Here is an 18,878-nt window from a genome sequence, read left to right as displayed (position 1 = left end):
GGGCACCCGCGTTCGGCACATCGCAGATCTGGCAGACAGATTATTGTGCGGGGCTGGGGATGACCCAGCAGTCATGGTGCATGTGGGCACTAATGACAAAGTTAAAGGTAGGTGGAGGATCCTAAAGAACGATATCAGGGACTTATAGATATATAAGTATAGATAGGTAATAGATTGAGGAAAAGGACCTCCAAGGTGGTTTTCTCTGAAATACTGCCTGTACCTCAAGCCACACAGGAGAGGCAGAAGGAGATTAGGGAACTTAACACGTGGCTGAGGAATTGGTGTAGGAAGGAGGGGTTTGGGTTCCTGGAGAACTGGGCTGACTTCTCAGTCGGCTACCGGCTCTTTAGTAAGGATGGGCTGCACCTTAATGGGGACGGTACAGCTCTTTTGGGGAGAAAGATGGCCACCAAGTTGGAGGGGCTTTTAAACTAGGAGACGGGGGGGAGGGCTCAGAAGTAGAGTCAGTTAGGAGGGAGCAAAGGACTGAAGGCAGTTGTAGGGTCAGCAGCGACAGTAGGTCCACAACGTCAATCGGTAGGTCTGTGTGGGAGAACCTCAGACCAAACAGGAATAAACATGACCAATCACGTTTAACTTCCGTAAAACTAAGAGGGGTATATGCTAATGCCAGGAGCCTAGCTAATAAAATGGATGAGTTGGAAATGTTAGTACATGAGGAGAACATAGACCTTGTGGGAATAGCGGAGACTTGGTTCGACCCCTCACATGACTGGCTGGCAAATATCCAAGGGTATTCGGTGTACCGGAAAGGACAGGGTAGGAAAAAGAGGGGGAGGGGTATGTCTCTACCTCAAGAACAATGTAAGGGTGATAGAGAGGAGTGACATTACGGAAGGGATGAGTATGGAGTTAGAATCCGTGTGGGTAGAACTCCTTAGGGAAGGAGTAAAGGGAAAAGTAATTGTGGGGGTTTGCTATAGGCCACCTAAACAAGGGGAGGAGGTAGAGCTGGAATTTTTCGCACTTTTGGGTAAAGTGGCAAAGCTAGGATCAGTCGTCATATTGGGGGACTTCAATTATCCCGACATTGACAGGGGAGAGGGGATTACACACTCACATAAGGCCCGTCCATTCACGGAAACCTTACAGGATAATTACATGTCACAGCTGGTGGATTCTCCTACTAGAGAAAACGCAATCCTGGATCTATTGATCACTAAGGACCCAGACATAATCTCGGAGGTAGGAGTCCAGGACAACCTGGGCTCTAGTGATCACAGGATGATCACATTTAGTGTAAATAACAATAGAACAAGGCAAGTGGGGAACATAAGAACCCTTAACTTCAGAAGGGCAAACTTTCCAAAATTGTACTCATTGATGGAAAGGGTAAACTGGGACCAAACCCTGGGATCACTGACCACGGAGGAAAAATGGGAATGCTTTAGGAACATATTAAGCAAAGGCATCTTGCAGTGCATTCCTATGGGAAATAAATTTAGAAGAGACAAGGCCAAACCTGGCTGGCTAAACCGTAGTGTTAAAAACCTTATTAGGGGAAAAAAATTGGCCTTCAGGAAATATAAATCAGAAGGCACAGTATTGGCTTTCGACCAATACAAGGAGGCAAATAAAAAGTGTAAACACGAAATCAAGATGGCTAAAATAGACTTTGAGAGACAAATAGCGGAGGATAGTAAAAAAAAACCCAAAGAAATTCTTTAAGTATATCAACAGCAAAAAAACTAGGGCAGAGCATATTGCACACATAATTAACGATGATGGGAGGATGGTTACAGAGGACACTGAAAAAACAACCGTGCTGAATGCTTTTTTCTCGTCAGTCTTTACACAGGACACGGAGGGGTACACTGACCATGACTGTTTGGTTAGTAGTAATACACAGGACTTGCCCCTATGGCTAACAGAGGGTGAAATCAGGGAAAGGCTGGATAAACTTTACACAAACAAATCACCAGGCCCGGATGGTGTACATCCGAGAGTACTCAAGGAACTCAGTAAGGTTATATCCAGACCACTGTTCCTGATCTTTGCGGACAGTATTAGGACAGGAGATGTACCAGGAGATTGGAGGAAAGCGAACGTGATTGCGATATTCAAAAAGGGTCAGAGGCATGTCCCGGGAAATTATAGGCCTGTCAGTTTGACATCGATAGTATGTAAACTTCTGGAGGGGATGATAAGGGACTATATCGTAGAGTTTGCTAAAGACAACAGCATCATCAGTAATAACCAGCACGGGTTTACAAATGGGCGTTCTTGTCAAACCAATCTATTAGCATTCTACGAGGAGTTGAGCTGTGAGCTAGATAGGGGCAGACCAGTGGATGTGGTGTACCTAGATTTCGCTAAGGCGTTTGATACAGTTCCCCATAAGCGCTTAATTTATAAAATCAGGTCTGCGGGTATCGACAGCAGGTTTTGCTCTTGGATACGGAACTGGCTAAAAGGCCGTGTCCAAAGGGTGGTAGTCTGAGGTAGTAAGCGGGGTCCCCCAAGGCTCAGTCCTGGGTCCAACCTTGTTCAATTTATTCATAAACAGCATTGAGGTCGGGGTCAGTAGTTCAATAGCAGTTTTTGCAGATGACACAAAATTGGGCAGGGCAATAACCGCACAGCATGAAGCAGATATCCTACAGGATGACCTGGACAAAATAACCGAGTGGGCAACGACTTGGCAAATGAGGTTTAACGTAGAGAAGTGTAAGGTTTTGCACTTGGGGACTAAAAACATAAAAACACAATACACGTTAGGAGGGGAATCGAAAATGGAGAAGGATCTGGGAGTCTTGGTTGATGATAGACTAGGCAACAGCATGCAATGTCAAGCGGCAGCTGCCAAAGCTAGCAGAGTATTAGCATGCATAAAGAAAGGGATGTATTCCAGAGATAAGACTATAATCCTTCCACTTTATCAAACTCTGGTCCAACCGCATCTGGAGTATTCTGTCCAGTTCTGGTCGCTAGTCCTCAGAAGGGATGTGTTGGAGCCGGAGAAAGTCCAGAGAAGGGCAACTAAACTAATTAGGGGATTGGAGGACCTTGATTATGAAGAGCGTCTGCAATCGCTTGATTTATTCTCCCTGGAGAAGAGACGCCTGAGGGGGGACATGATAGAAATTTTTAAATATCTCAATGGGGATCTCAGCTTAGAAAAAAAGCTGTTTAGTCGAAGGGATTGCATGAGGACTCGGGGGCATACAATGCAATTAGAGGAGAAGCGTTTTAACCTCAGGCAACGTGGGGGGTTTTTTACTGTTAGGGCTACAAGATTGTGGAATTCTCTACCACAAGAGGTGGTTTCTGCGGGTAGTATGGTGGCTTTCAAAAAAGACTATTGGACGTGCATCTCAAGGATCAGAACATTCAGGGGTATGTGAGATGCTGTACCCAAACAAAATTTACATCCTTTTTTTCCCACAGACATAGCTTTCTTTTGGTGGTATTTGATCACCTCTGCGCTTTTTATTTTTTGCGATATTAATAAAAAAAGAGCGAAAATTTAGAAAAAATTACATTTTCAACTTTGTCTTTTAAAAAATATCCAATATACTCAATTTATCAATTTATGTCATATATTTTGGCCAAATGTATTTAGCTACATGTCTGACAAAAAAATTTCAATGAGCGTATTTTTATTGGTTTGCGCAAAAGTTATAGCGTCTACAAACTATGGTGTAAATACTGGAATTTACGCAGTTTTAATTTCTGACTGCCTATCTCATTTAATGAAGTGCTAAAATGGCAGGGCAGTACAAAACTCCCCAAATTACCACTTTTTGGAAAGTAGACATCCTAAGGAATGTCCCGAGAGGCATGTTGAGCTCATTGAATATTTCATTTTTTTGTCACAGGGGTTTGAAAAATTACTAAAAAAAAAAATGTTGTTTTTTTTCTTTACACAAAGTTGTCATTGAAATTATATATTGCTCGCACATGCCATGGGTATATGTGTAATTACACCCCAAAATATATTCTGCTGCTTCTCCTGAGTACAGGGATATCACATATGTGAGACTTTTTGGGAGCCTAGCTGTGTACGGGACCCCGAAAACCAATCCCCACCATCAGAATTTCAAAGGGCGTACATTTTTCATTGCATTTTCTCACTACCTATAACGGTTTAGGAAGCCCTGAAATGTCAAGATAGCACAAAACCCCCCAAATGACCCCATTTTGGAAATTAGACACCCCAAGCTGTTTGCTGAGAGCCATGGTGAGTCCATGGAATATTTTATATTTTGCCACAAGTTTTGGTAAAATTACAGTTTTTTTTTTTTTATTTTTTTAACACAAAGTTGTCACTAAAAAAATACATTTTTCACACATGACATGGGTATATGTGGAATGGCCCCCCAAAATACATTCTGCTGCTTCTCCTGAGTATGGGGATACCACATGTGTGAGACTTTTTTGGAGCCTGGCTGTGTACGGGACCCCGAAAATCAATCACCATCTTAAGGTTTTCTAATGGCGTAAATATTTGATTTTACTCCTCACTACCCATCACAGTTTCGTAGGGCCCTGAAATTTCAAGATAGCACAAAACCCCCCAAAATGACCCCATTTTGGAAAGTAGACACCCCAAGCTGTTTGCTGAGAGGCATGGTGAGTCCATGGAATATTTTATTTTTTGCCACAAGTTCCGGGAAATATATTATTTTTTTTTTTTTTTTTTTACACAAAGTTGTCACTAAATTATATATTGGTCACACATGCCATGGGTATATGTGAAATGACGACACACGCCACGTCTCACCCGATCAATGAACTTTGCCTATGCCTGTCTGAGTGCGGCGGAGCACCAACTTCAGCAGTTGGGACCAACACTTCCGGGTTGAGAACAGGAAGCAAGGCGGCACAGCGGGAGTACGCTTGAATTGAAGGCGCGGTATGCAGCAGTCAGAGTTCCGGGACATGGCGTGAACTTTTCACTCCTATTTGTACCACTGCAGGAGATAGATGGCCATCAAGAGGTATTGGCAGACTAATCACAGCGCTAAGAGAACATGGTAAGATCGTCCCCTTTTACACACTAGAGGGATGTTTAAAGCCATTACTGTCTGGAATCTGCCATGGGGACATTCTCCAAGCTTCTATCACTGAATTGCTGTTTAGCCAATACCAGCCTCTCTCCTTCTACATGTTCCCGGACAGTCTAGATACTGCCTGTATTCCCAGCTGCCAACCCAAGGGATTGATACAGTCTATTTGAATACCTTCACCCATAGTGTATTCAGGTGCTCTTTGCAAGACTACAACTGCATATGTGGTGTTTCTATTCTGTTCCTACATGAAGAGTTCATATCCCATCTCTTTTACCTCCCCTTTTTATATGTGAAATGTAAAAGGGATACCCCATTTGTGAGACTTTTTTGCAGTCAAGCCGAGTACAGGACCCCGAAAATCAATCACCACTTTCAAGCTTTCCAAGGGCGTAAATTGTTAATTTCACTCCTGACTAGCTATCACAGTTTCGGAGGCCATGAAATGCCAAGACAGCACAACCCCCCCCCCCCCCCCAAAATGACCCCTTTTCGGAAAGTAGACACCCTAAGATATTTGCAGAGAGGCATGTTGAGTGTTTTGCAGATCTCACTTTTTGTCACAAAGTTTTGGAAATTGAAAAAAAGAGGGAACAAAAATGCATTTTCCTGTTTTTTCTTCATTTTCCAAAAAAAATGAGAACTGCAAAATACTCACCATGCCTCTCAGCAAATAGCTTGGAGTGTCTACTTTGCAAAATGGGGTCATTTGGGGGAGTTTTGTGCCATCTTGGCATTTCATGGCCTTCAAAGTGTGATAGGTAGTAAGGAGTGAAATCAACAGTTTACGCCCTTAGAAAGCCGGAAAGTGCGGATTGGTTTTCGGGGTCCTGTACGTGGCTAGACTGCCAAAAAGTCTCACACAAGGGGTATCCCTGTACTCAGGAGAAGCAGCAGAATGTATTTTGGGGTGTCATTCCACATATATTGCTCACACATGCCATGGGTACATGCAGCCGGCTCACTGCATCTGGAAGGGGAAGTTGGACAGGAACACCTCCTGGATACAGGTAGACTTCGATGATGGCTTCCTGGAATTCTCGGAAGGATCCGGTTCGTCCTGACGCCCTGTATAGGACAAAGGCGTTCATCATAGCCAATTGGAATAAATAAACAAACTTTTTCGTACAGCGTCTGGCTTTACGGGCAACTAAATATGGCGCCAAAAGCTGGTCATTAAGGTCCACCCCTCCCATATTAAGGTTATATTCGTGGACAAAGAGGGGTTTCTCCATAACGCCAGTTGCCATAGAAATTTCGATCGTTATGTCTGCGTGAAGGGAGGACAGAACGAAAACATCCCGTGTATCCCTCCACTTCACTGCAAGCAATTTGTCAGTTTTCAAGCAGGCTCTCTCCCCCCCGACTAAGACAGGAATTTAAAAGCCGTTGGGGGAAGCCCCAGCGATTAGGTCGCACGGTGCCACATGCGCCAATTTGTAATTCATGAAGGTGACTAAATAGTGGCATGCTTGTGTAGAAGTTGTCCACGTATAAATGGTACCCCTTTCCAGATAAGGGTGACACCAAGTCCCAAACTATCTTGCCGCTGCTCCCTATGTAGTCTGGGCAGTTGGGGGGCTCCACAGTTCTATCTTTTCCCTCATAGACCCGGAAACTAACTGTATAGCCTGTAGCCCTGTCACAGAGCTTGTACAGCTTGACCCCGTATCTGGCACGCTTGCTGGGGAGGTACGGTTTCATAGCAAGGCGGCCAGTAAACTTAATCAGGGACTCGTCAATGCAGACAACTTGTTCGGGCGTAAACAAGGCTGCAAACTGCTAATTGAAGTGGTCTATGAGGGGCCGAATTTTGTGGAGCCGATCATATTCAGGGTCTCCCCGAGGACGAAAGATTTCATTGTCGTTGAAATGCATAAATTGCAAAATTTGCTTGTATTTTGCCCTGGACATGGAGGCAGAGTACACGCGCATATGGTGAAGTGGGCTAGTGGACCAATATAGCTGCAATTCACTCTTTTTGGTTATGCCCATGTTGAGGGGAAGGCCCAGAAAGATTTTAAAATCTGGAACCGTTAAAGGTTTCCAGCCGAATGGTCTAACAAGGGGCGAATTTGGGTTGGCGGCGATGAATTGTTGTGCATATAAATTTGATTGATCCACAATAGATCCGTAAAGATCTTCCGTGAAGAACAGCTCAAAAACATTCAGGGGCGTAAAACCAGCTGTCTCCACATGGATTCCAGGCTAGGCAGTGAATGGGGGAAGTGCTGGCACTGTAGAATCAGGGGGTTGCCAATTGGGATATGCCAGCGCATCAGGGAGGGCACTATGGGCTCTACGGGCCTGTTTTCGAAAACGAGGTGGCTGCGGGCCACTACTCGTGCTAGCCACCGCACCAGCTTCAACTGCACTTATGGGACTCGCCACGTCACCAAGTGTTACTGCAGTGCTGGTTGTACTAGGTCCAAGGTGTACTAGGCCACTGACGCTTGCCAGGCCCACCAGAAGGATGAGCGGCACTAGTACCGACACTCTGCTCCATACAAGCACCCTGCGATTCCTGCATCTCAACAACTCCAGAATGGGGTCGGGTACGCCTGGGTCTAACAGGGACCCATCTGTCGTCGGAGCTATCTGTCAGGGAGCCGCTGCTGTCATCAGGTTCGTATACTGACCCTGATTCTGCCAGTGAGGCTTCCCCATCGCTCTTATCTGACATGGTCACTATACTGTAAGCCTCTGCACTACTCTACTAACGTTTGGTCATTTTAGTTAACTAAATTTACCGGTACAGTAGTGTGACTCAAAAGGTAATAAAAGCACCTGGTTGTCAAGGACTATTTCAACCGCTACCAAAAAAAACTGCTAATGCTAGCAGGGATCAGGCCTGACTCTGCTAACACAGCGGTTTTGTGTGTTGTGTTTTTTTGTAAGTGACAGTAATCTATTGATTACTACAGTGCTGATCGTGCAAACACCGCAATTTGGGAACCCTAAACTATGGGGACGCTAGTATAGTTCTGATCAGATATTGATCTGTTCAAACACTATACTAGTATTGGAAGTATGTGTGTGTGTGTGTGTGTGTGTGTGTGTGTGTGGTAATCAAGGGGTTATTTCAAACTATGCGCCGGGGACCTGCGCTATTTTAGACTGACGCTAACACTAGCTAATGTCACCTGTGTCACTAATAATAGTGATCAGAAGAAAAACTGTACACTATAAAAGTGACACTGTGACAGGGCAATGAAGGGGTTAACTGGGGTGATCAGGGGGGGATCAGGGGGTTAAATCCTTATGGGGGGGGTGGCGGGGACCCTAAACCTCCTTGGGACAGAAACTAACTCGCTAGTGCCAACTCAAGTCACAATCAAACTAATACAAAATAGAGTAAAACAGTATATTACATGTGTATTAGTGTGCAATGTGACAGGGGGGAAGGGGTTAACTGGATGTGATCGGGGGGGGGGATCAGGGGGTTAAATCTTTATTGGGAGGGGGTGGCGGGTATCCTAAGGATAAAAGGAACGACCGTAAGCGCTAAACCTGGTCACAAGTCACACTTATACGGGTATATAGAAAATGCTATATACTGTATACAGTGTGTGTTGGTGACAGGGGGTGTAGGGGTGATCAGGGGGGGTCAGGTGGTTAAATCTTTATTGGGGGGGTGGCGGGGACCCTAAACCTCCTTGGGACAGAAACTAACTCGGTAGCGCTAACTCAAGTCACAATCACACTAATACAAAATACAGTAAAACACTATATTACTTGTTTATTAGTGTGCAATGTGACAGGGGGGAAGGGGTTAACTGGGGGGGGGGATCAGGAGGGATCAGGGGGTTAAATCTTTATTGGGAGGGGGTGGCGAGTATTTTAAGTGTAAAAGGAACGGCCACAAGCACTACACCTGGTCACAAATCACACTTACACAGGTATATAGGAAAATGCTACATACTATATACAGTGTGTGTTGTGACAGGGGATGTAGGGGTTAACTGGGGGGCGCGTTCGGGGGTTAAGTGTGCCTATCTAAGTGTGTGTATGCATGCTTGGTGCAGTACTCACAGTTAGATGTGCTCTCTCCTCTCGATGAATACAAAAAGGATCATGGGAGGAGAGAGCAGGTCTTTTCTGAGCCTGTGTTTACATTACACAGGCTCAGAATAGAATCTGATTGGGCAGGACCGATCAACAGGTCCAGGCCAACAATCATTGGCCTGGACCTGATGACTGATCGGTTCTGAACCCAATCAGGTCATCAGCGGCAGCGGGGGCGCACCCCAGAGCGGCGGGATCTAGTCTAGTACTACGTCACTTTGCCTGCACGGGGCTGACCGCCACAGTAAATGTACTTGCGGCGGTTGGCAAGTGGTTAAAAAATTTTGTTTTTAATTTTTTTTTTTTTTGTTTTATAGCAGAAAGTGAAAAATATTGTTTTTTTTTTTTTTTTCAGAATTGTCGCTCTTTTGTCTATAGTGCAAAAAATAAAAAAATAAATAAAAAATTGCACAGGTGATCAAATACCACCAAAAGAAAGCTCTATTTGTGGGAACAAAAGGGACCTAAAAGTTATTTGGGTGCAGCATCGCACGACCGCGTAATTGTCTGTTAGACTAACGCAGTGATGAATCGCAAAATATGGCCTGGTCATTAAGGGGGAAAATCTTCCGATCCAGAAGTGGTTAAGTGTGACAAATATGCAAAAAAATATTTTAAAAATCCGTAAGGGGGCAAATACGTTTACACAGCACTGTATCTGTCCTAGCTGATGGACTGTAGGCTTCAAATGACTACCAATGGAACTTTTATTGTCTGTTATTCTATTAAAATGTATAAACTTCAGTAATAAAACACTATGGTCCACTGTTTATAGAATATGTGCTTACTTGCATTTTTACAGCAATAACCACCGAAATAAGTTCCTTGTCCAGTTCTTTTACAACCAGCAGCTTCTTGAGAGTCAGACTGCAGAGCCTAAAAAAAAAAAATATGATATCCAGACATTCAATTTTGTTATGTGAACAAAAATAAAATTGGATTAAAACACAACTTCTTCAGACTTTTTTTCAAAGTAATAAATAGGTTGGGGAAGGGTGAGAAATGTTTTAATTCAAATTTGAAACATCCTGCCAACCTTCTATAGGAATTTAATGACTAACTTCTTAAAGATGTACTAACATTTTTTTTTATTAAAATAATAAAACATGTTATACTCATCTGCTCTGCGTAATGGTATTGCACAGAACTGCCCGAAACTCTTCTCCTGGGGGTCCCTAGCTAGTGATCCTGCCTCCTCATTTGCTTTATTTGTCTCCATGGCAAACTGCTTGCTATGGGGGCACACAGCGCGTGCTTGCTCCCGAGCTGTGTGTATCTACGCCGCCATGCTACACAGACACAGCTGTGCTTAGCCCCGCCCCCCGCTTCCTCCTTCCTGCATTTGACTGACAGCAGCAGGAGCCAATAGCGCCTGCTGCTGCCCATGTCCCTGTATGAGTAGGAAGAGAGGGCAAAAACAGATGCAGCCATGCAGGGCACTGGATCTCTTCTCCCTGCTCTTCTCCTTCACACAGGAAAGGGGGAGGATATAATGGCATAAAAAATGTTTTTACTTTAATGCATCTCCTGCATTAACCTCCCTGGCGGTATTCCCGAGTGTGGCTCGGGGGTTGATATACAGTGGAAAAAACGGTAACCCCGAGCCACACTCGGGATTATCCCACAATCCACACTTACCTTTCGCTACGATCCCCCGCTGTCCTCCAGCCATCCTCCCACTGTCCTTGCTGTGTGATCCGGCCGATCCCGTCACCCGTCTTCCGATTCCCTTCCCTCCGACTCAGGGGGGTGGAACCAACGGGAGATTCAAAAAATAAATAAAACAAATGACATGATACAGTGTAATCTGTTAGGATTACAACTTTGTATCAAGCCATTTTACCACAGGTTCTCATCTAGTGGCTTTTCCAGTGCCCTGTCTGTACTTTTGCAGGTTCTTTGTGCCTGGAAAATTTAGAACGTTCATGGCGTCCACAAAGTGTTCTTTTAGCTCAAAAGAGCTTTTAGATGAACTGGAAAAAAAGCAATAACAAATCAGAATTATTTGAAGAACTGAGCGATAGTGATTGTGGGAAATTTTGTCATCAGGTACTGAAACGGACAACAGCGACGATTCTGCGACTGAGATCAGCGATGGTGCTCGATTGACTGTGGTACAGATCAGGCAGCGCCCCCAAGATTCCCATTTACTAGAGCTTGAGGTTGAGGTTATTGAAAAAATAGTTACCGAGGCAAACCAGTACAAAGAGCTACAATTGGCTAGGCATCAGAAGTTTTCAAGATGCAGAAAGTGGGAAGCAGTGACCAAAGATGACATTTGGAAATTCCTGGGCCTAATATTTCTTCAGGGAGTGGTGGGGAAACCCCTGCAGAAGAGGTATTGGACAACCAAAACATTACTTGCCACTCCATTCATTGGCACGGTCATGTCAGAGTACAGATTATCCCTCATAATGAAATATCTCCACTTCGAAAACAATGAAGAATTTGATGAAACTACTCATCCTGCACCAAAACTAAAGAAAATTTGGGAAGTATATCAAATGATTCTACAGAATTTCCAATGGAGCTATGTGTCAGAAAGAGACATCAGTATAGATGAAAGTCTAATGGCCTACAAGGGAAGGCTCAGCTGGGTGCAATACATTGCATCAAACAGGGCACGATTTGGCGTAAAATCCTACATGCTATGCAATCATCAACTGGCTACATATGGAATTCAGTGATATACACTAGAAAAGGAACAAAATTCTATAAAAAATACAGCAATTATGGAATTGCAACATCTCTTGTGTTTTTCCACTAATTAAATCATTTCTAAATCAAGGATATTGTGTAACAACTGACAACTTTTATACATCTCCTGAACTTTATAGAGGCTCTACTGCAAAACAAAACCGATGCCTATGGAAACATAAGGGCTAACCGGCGTGACATGTCGCCAATGTTTGGCAAAAAAAAAAAAAAGCTCAAGACAGGAGAAATGGTTGCCTGGCAGAAAGACAAAATGATGGCACTGTGATGGCGGGAAAAGAAAGATGTGTGCCTAATGAGTACAGTGCACAATACCTCCACTGTTATGGTACGCATGAATAGTGTGAATAAAGTCATGAAGCCACAAGTAGGGATAGACTACAACAGCACCATGGGAGGTGTTGACAGAGCCAACCAAGCAATGACATTCTAGCCAGCAATGAGGAAACAGCAAAAGAAGTACTATAAGAAGATCTTCAGACATCTTTTTGAGCAATGCTTGAGGAATGCCTACATTCTGCTTTAAGAAAAAAAAAAGTGACAAGTCTGTGATTCATTTTGACTTCATTTGGAAAGTTGTCAAACATATCTTTATGAATCACCATCAATGGCTGGGAATATATCTGCACGTCATGCTGTTGGCATTGTCAACCCGTAAAGCCTGACTGGTCGTCACTTCATGGACTACATCTCATCAAAAAGAAAAAGTCAGCACCTACAAGGATATGTGTGGTTTGTTGCTCAAGAAGAGATGACAGGGGAAGGAAAAAAGAAAGGAAACCAGATTCTATTGTCCCGATTGGGACAGACTTTGTGAAGTCCCATGTTTTAAAATCTTTCATACCCGAGATGTTTACTAAACCATTATTACAGTGAATAATAATATAGCATCCCTTGTTTGTACACATTTCAGTGTTTTTGGTTTGATTATATCATTGAATAAAATGTATTATATTACAATTTATGAATTTGTGTTTCAAACTTTATCATACACTGGATGTCTACTAGACTCTTGTTTGGACAGATTAAAGTGAGTTATTCCTAAGAATTACAGGCCTAATATATAAAACAACAGATTTCTATGCAAAACAATGTACCGCTTTGAGATCAAAAATTCTGACATCAGACCGCCAGGGAGGTTAAGGTAAAACTGGATTTTTGACTTACCGTAAAATCCTTTTCTCTGAAGTTCATTGACAGATGCAGCTCCATATTCTTCTTGACCATTGGGTTATGCTGCCCCCTACAGAAGAAGGACACTAGGGAGGAAAAAAACTTGACCATGCCTATGGGGCAGTCCCTGCAGGCATACACCCATACACTCTGCTATAGGCTTCAGTTTTGTTGCAAGCAGTGTTTAGAAGAAAAAACCCCATCCCACTCAGAAATCAGACTAAAGGATTCTGCTCCTCCCACTATGGATAGGCACTAGGCGGAAAAAAGGCTTGTCCATGCCTATAGGGGCTGTCCCGGCAAGCACATCCCCTCCGGCTCTGCTGTACTCAAACAGTTGTGTTGCAAGCAGTGACAGAAAAAGACCCCATAACTCAAAAGTAGAGGGGCAGGTGCTGCATCTGTCAATGAACTTCAGAGGAAAGTATTTTATGCTTAGTCAAAAATCCAGTTTTCACTTTCAATTGATTTTTATTTGGTTTTCACAAAAAGGAAACAAGCACATGGGAAACACAATAGATTAACGCAAATTAATAATAAAAGGAAAGGAGAAAAGAAGAGAGAAAAAAAAAAAAAAAAAAAAAAAAAAAGAAAAACTATTGATGTAATATGTTGATCACAGTACATTATGACATTGTATATAGCAAGAACAGGAGACAAAGAAGGCCAATATTGTATACATTCAGGGCCCAAGAGACTACCTAGAAAATATGTAGGAAATACAATGGGAGTACCCCGAAAATAGAACAAAAGAACAAAAAATGCCAAGAAAGATACCGTAGGAAGCACCATCATGCTCTGAGTCACACCATCCGCCTTCCTCAATTCTTCCGTTAGACACTGTGAAAGTAGGAACTTTGTTGCCAGAGAAGCCAAGCTGTGTGAAATCGATTACTGCGAGACACTGAATAGGCATATGCCTTTTCCAAAGAGTATTGCTGATTGACTAAACCTATTACCTCTATATGAGAAGGGGCTATAGGTTGTTTCCAACATCTAGCAATTACCGTTTTAGCTGCTATCAGTATATGTATAAATACTGTTCTGATATGAAATGGTATATTTTCAATACCCAAAAATAGTAACGCTATTGCGGGTTCAGGTTTGATCAGTATGCCCGAAACTTCAGAAAGTACTTCAAAAATTTTCCTCCAAAAACTAATAAGGCTTTTACAGGACCAGAATATATGAAAAATTGTGCCAGTTTGGTCGCACTCACGCCAGCACAATGGATCATATTTAGGGTATATTAAGGATAGACGGTAGGGGGACAGGTACCATCTAGTAACTATTTTTTGGAATTGTTCCCAATGTGTTACACATTGCGTTACTTTATAAGACATTCGTATCGCCCATCTCCATTGCTCATTGGAGAAGCACAAACCGAGGTCTCTTTCCCATTTCATCATATAGGATGATTTAGAAAAAGTGAGTTTCTGCTGTAGTTGGTTATAAAACACCGATATCCCTTTAAGCTTTGAATTTGGATCTGTAAGATATTTCCAAAGTGTTTGGGGAATTTCAAGTTTAGGGAGTGGGTGTTTAGATATGAAGCTCACTATACTGATGTAAACAAAAACATCCTTAAAGGTGAGTGAAAATTCTCGTTGAAGGGCGGCAAAGGGCTTAATAACATTATTTTGGTATAGTTGTGTCACTGTGTCAATACCTGCTGCCACCAATTTTTTAATATGGACATTAGGGAGCAAAATGCACATTGTCGATAGGGGTATGGGAACTGATATGTTATTTGGCTGTGATTGTAACTGTAATTGAGCAATTAGATAACGCCAGGACTGTAGAGAAGCTCTTACTGTTAACGGAAGAGTCTGAATTATTATAGGTTTCCACATATCTGCCAAAAGTAATGTATATAGATCCTGTGAGTTAGATAATGCGGCTTCAATCGGAAGCCACGGAAGAGATATTTTATGAGTTCTATGGGTAAACCAATACTGTAAAGGAGCCAAACGAGATGCATGATAATAGTCCTCAAGGCATGGTAGTCCCAATCCACCAACTGATTTGTGTCGTATCATATGTAGATATGCACATCTTGCACGTTTCCCCTGCCAAACGAAGGTGCGCAGAAGTTTGTTGAGCGAATTAATATAGTGTTTAGGAATATGGGTCGGAAGTGCACGAAAAATATACACTATCTTAGGGAGGCACGTCATTTTAAATGCAGCTATTCTTCCAGCCCATGATAGTTCCGTCTTCTTTAGTTTATTAGTATCATTGGAGATGGAAGTTATCAGTGATCGCAGGTTAAGTGTCTGTAGCCCTGAAGTTGGGAATGTCAAGGTTATACCCAAGTATTGCAAGGCTTGGGGGGTCCATGTATAGGGTAGTTTTTGCTTAAGATGGCTAAGTGCGTGGCCCTGTATACCCATATTTAGGATGATTGATTTATCAAAATTAACCTTATAGTAGGAAATATTGTTTTCACTATTGTTCATTGACAGATGCAGCTCCATATTCTTCTTGACCATTGGGACGTTCCAAAGGAGTATTTGCATGAGGGGTGGGAAAAAACAACCCAGAGAAATAACGTAATTCCCCAAAGGCTAAACTTAATCAACCAGGTAACATGGAGCTCAACCATGAACAACTGGAGCTCACCTAGAAAAAAAAATATACACCCTCAAAAAAGAAGATGTTCTCTTTTAAAAAGAAGTCTGCAAAACCTTGCAGCCACAAGAAGCATCCAAGGATGCCAACACAACTACTTTGTAGAATTTAGTGAACGTGTGCACAGATGACCAAGTTGCTTAACTGCAAACTTGCATTTCTAATGCCTGATGGGGGAAAAGCCCAAGAAGCACTCAGCGCCCTAGTAGACTATGCCTTCACAGGGAAAGGTGGAACCTGACTTCAGAGAATAAGCCTGTACCACCGTCTGCCTGATCCATCTGAAAATGGTCACAGCAGACGCAGCCAATCCCTTTCGAGGTGCTTCGGTGAGGACAAAAAGTACCCGATTTCCTGAAAGATTCTGTAGCCGCCAGGTTATCTCTAATTGCTCGAACCACATCCAAAGAATGCAAAGTATCTTCCTTGGGATGCTTGGGCTTAGGACAGAGTGAAGATAGCACAATGTCTTCATTCAGATAAAAATCAGAAACCACCATAGGAAGAAACGACTGATTAGGTTGAAGTACCACTTTATCTCTGTGGACTACCAGATAAGGTCAACAGCAGGACAGCGCCGCCAATTCAGATACTCTGCGGGCAGAAGTAATAGCCACCAAAAAAGGCAACCCTCTGAGATAGTGTAAGCAGAAGGATCTCCCTAATGTTCTCAAAAGGAGGTTTTTGAATAACAGACAATACCAAATTAGGATCCCATGGAGGTAACGGGGATTGCCTCGGAGGAGCCATATGGCGAACGCCTTGACTAAAAGTGTGAATCAAGGCATGCGTAGCTAAAGGACGTTGGAAAAACACAGCCAAAGCCGACACATGGCCTTTGATAGTGCCCAAAGCCAACCGCTGTTCAACCCCTTTTTGAAGAAAGGCCAAATTCCTAGCCACCGAAAAGAGGTGAGGATGCACCTTCAGCGATTCGCACTATGAGATGTACAATTTCCACGTACAATGATAGATCTTCCTAGAAGTAACATACATAGTAACATAGTAGGTGAGGTTGAATAAAGACAATAGTCCATCCAGTTCAACCTGTGTAGGTGTGTGTGGCTGTACTCATCTCACATACCCCTGAATGTTCTGATCCTTGAGATGTAAGTCTAAGAGTCTTTTGAAAGACACCATACTACCCGCAGAAACCACCTCTTGTGGTAGAGAATTCCACAATCTTGTAGCCCTAACAGTAAAGAACCCCCCACGTTGCCTGTGGTTAAAACGCTTCTCCTCTAATCGCATTGTATGCCCTCGAGTCCTCATGCAATCCCTTCGAATGAACAGCTTTTTTTCTAAGCTGGGATCCCCATTAAGATATTTATAAATTGCCATCATGTCCCCCCTCAGACGTCTCTTCTCCAGGGAGAATAAATCGAGCGATTGTAGACGCTCTTCATAGTCAAGGTCCTCCAATCCCCTAATTAGTTTAGTTGCCCTTCTCTGGACTCTCTCCAGCTCCAACACATCCCTCCGGAGGACTGGCGACCAGAACTGGACAGAATACTCCAGATGCGGTCGGACCAGAGTTTTATAAAGTGGAAGGATTATAGTCTTATCTCTGGAATACATCCCTTTCTTTATGCATGCTAATATTCTGCTGGCTTTGGCAGCTGCCGCTTGACATTGCATGCTGTTGCCTAATCTATCATCAACCAAGACTCCCAGATCCTTCTCCATTTTTGATTCCCCCAAGGGTTCCCTTCCTAACGTGTATTGTGTTTTTATGTTTTTAGTCCCCAAGTGCAAAACCTTACACTGCTCCACGTTAAACCTCATTTGCCATGTCATTGCCCACTCTGTAATTTTGTCCAGGTCATTCTGTAGGATATCTGCTTCATGCTGTGCAGTTATTGCCCTGGCCAATTTTGTGTCATCTGCAAAAACTGATAACGCACTACTGATCCCGTCCTCAATGCTGTTTATGAATAAATTGAACAAGGTTGGTCCCAGGACAGAGCCCTGGGGCACCCCTCTTACAACCTCAGACCAGTCTGAGTATGCGCTGTTTATTACCACCCTTTGGACACGCCCTTTAAGCCAATTCCGTATCCAAGAGCAAACTCTGCTGTCGATACCTGCAGACCTTATTTTTTAAATTAAGCGCTTGTGGGGAACTGTATCAAACGCCTTAGCGAAATCCAAGTACACCACATCCACTGGTCTCCCCCTATCTAGCTCACAGCTTACCTCCTCGTAGAATGCTAAGAGATTGGTTTGACAAGAACGCCCATTTGTAAACCCGTGCTGATTACTGCTGATGATGTTGTTGTCTTTAGCAAATTCTACGATATAGTCCCTTATCATCCCCTCCAGAAGTTTACATACTATTGATGTCAAACTGACAGGCCTATAATTTCCCGGGATATGCCTCTGGCCCTTTTTGAATATCGGAATCACGTTAGCTTTCTTCCAATCCCCTGGTACATCTCCTGTCCTAATACTGTCAGCAAAGATCAGGAACAGTGGTCTGGATATAACCTTACTGAGTTCCTTGAGTACTCTCGGATGTACGCCATCCGGGCCTGGTGATTTGTTTGTGTTAAGTTTATCCAGCCTTTCCCTGATTTTACCCTCTGTTAGCCATAGTGGCAAGTCCTGTGTATTACTACTAACCATACAGTCATGGTCAGTGTACCCCTCCGTTTCCTGTGTAAAGACTGACGAGAAAAAAGCATTCAGCACGGTTGCTTTTTCAGTGTCCTCTGTAACCATCCCCCCATCATCGCTAATTATGTGTGCAATATGCTCTGCCCTAGTTTTTTTGCTGTTGATATATTTAAAGAATTTCTTTGGGTTATTTTTACTATCCTCCGCTATTTGTCTCTCAAAGTTGATTTTAGCCATTTTGATTTCGTGTTTACTTTTCTTATTTGCCTCCTTGTATTGCTCGAAAGCCAATACAGTGCCCTCTGATTTATATTTCTTGAAGGCCAATTTTTTTCCCCTAATAAGTTTTTTAACGCTACGGTTTAGCCAGCCAGGTTTGGCTTTGTCTCTTCTAAATTTATTTCCCATAGGAATGCACTGCAAGATGCCTTTGCCTACTATGTTCCTAAAGCATTCCCATTTTTCCTCTGTGGTCAGGGATCCCAGGGTTTGGTCCCAGTTTACCCTTTCCATCAATGAGTACAATTTTGGAAAGTTTGCCCTTCTGAAGTTTAGGGTTCTTATGTTCCCCACTTGCCTTGTTATATTGTTATTTATACTAAATGTGATCATCCTGTGATCGCTAGAGCCCAGGTTGTCCTGAAC

General features: G+C 43.1%; 1 protein-coding gene across 8 annotated transcripts in view; it reads right to left on the bottom strand.

Moving 5' to 3' along the window:
- The window catches only part of PACS2 (phosphofurin acidic cluster sorting protein 2), a 1,277,570-nt gene that overhangs the window by 1,078,749 nt on the left and 179,943 nt on the right, over positions 1 to 18,878 (bottom strand). For all 8 annotated transcript variants that reach the window (XR_014224766.1, XM_082242585.1, XM_082242586.1 and 5 more), the window contains exon 2: positions 9,887 to 9,974. Coding sequence is in view for 7 of the 8 variants with exons in the window: in XM_082242585.1 (XP_082098711.1) it covers positions 9,887 to 9,974 (88 nt within the window). In the remaining variant the exon portion in view is untranslated. The remainder of the gene's footprint in view (positions 1 to 9,886; positions 9,975 to 18,878) is intronic.

The sequence above is a fragment of the Pelophylax lessonae genome, assembly GCF_965119305.1.
Source record: "Pelophylax lessonae genome assembly, chromosome: 13".
Lineage (NCBI taxonomy): Eukaryota > Metazoa > Chordata > Amphibia > Anura > Ranidae > Pelophylax > Pelophylax lessonae.
This window is presented reverse-complemented; position numbering and strand designations above follow the sequence as displayed.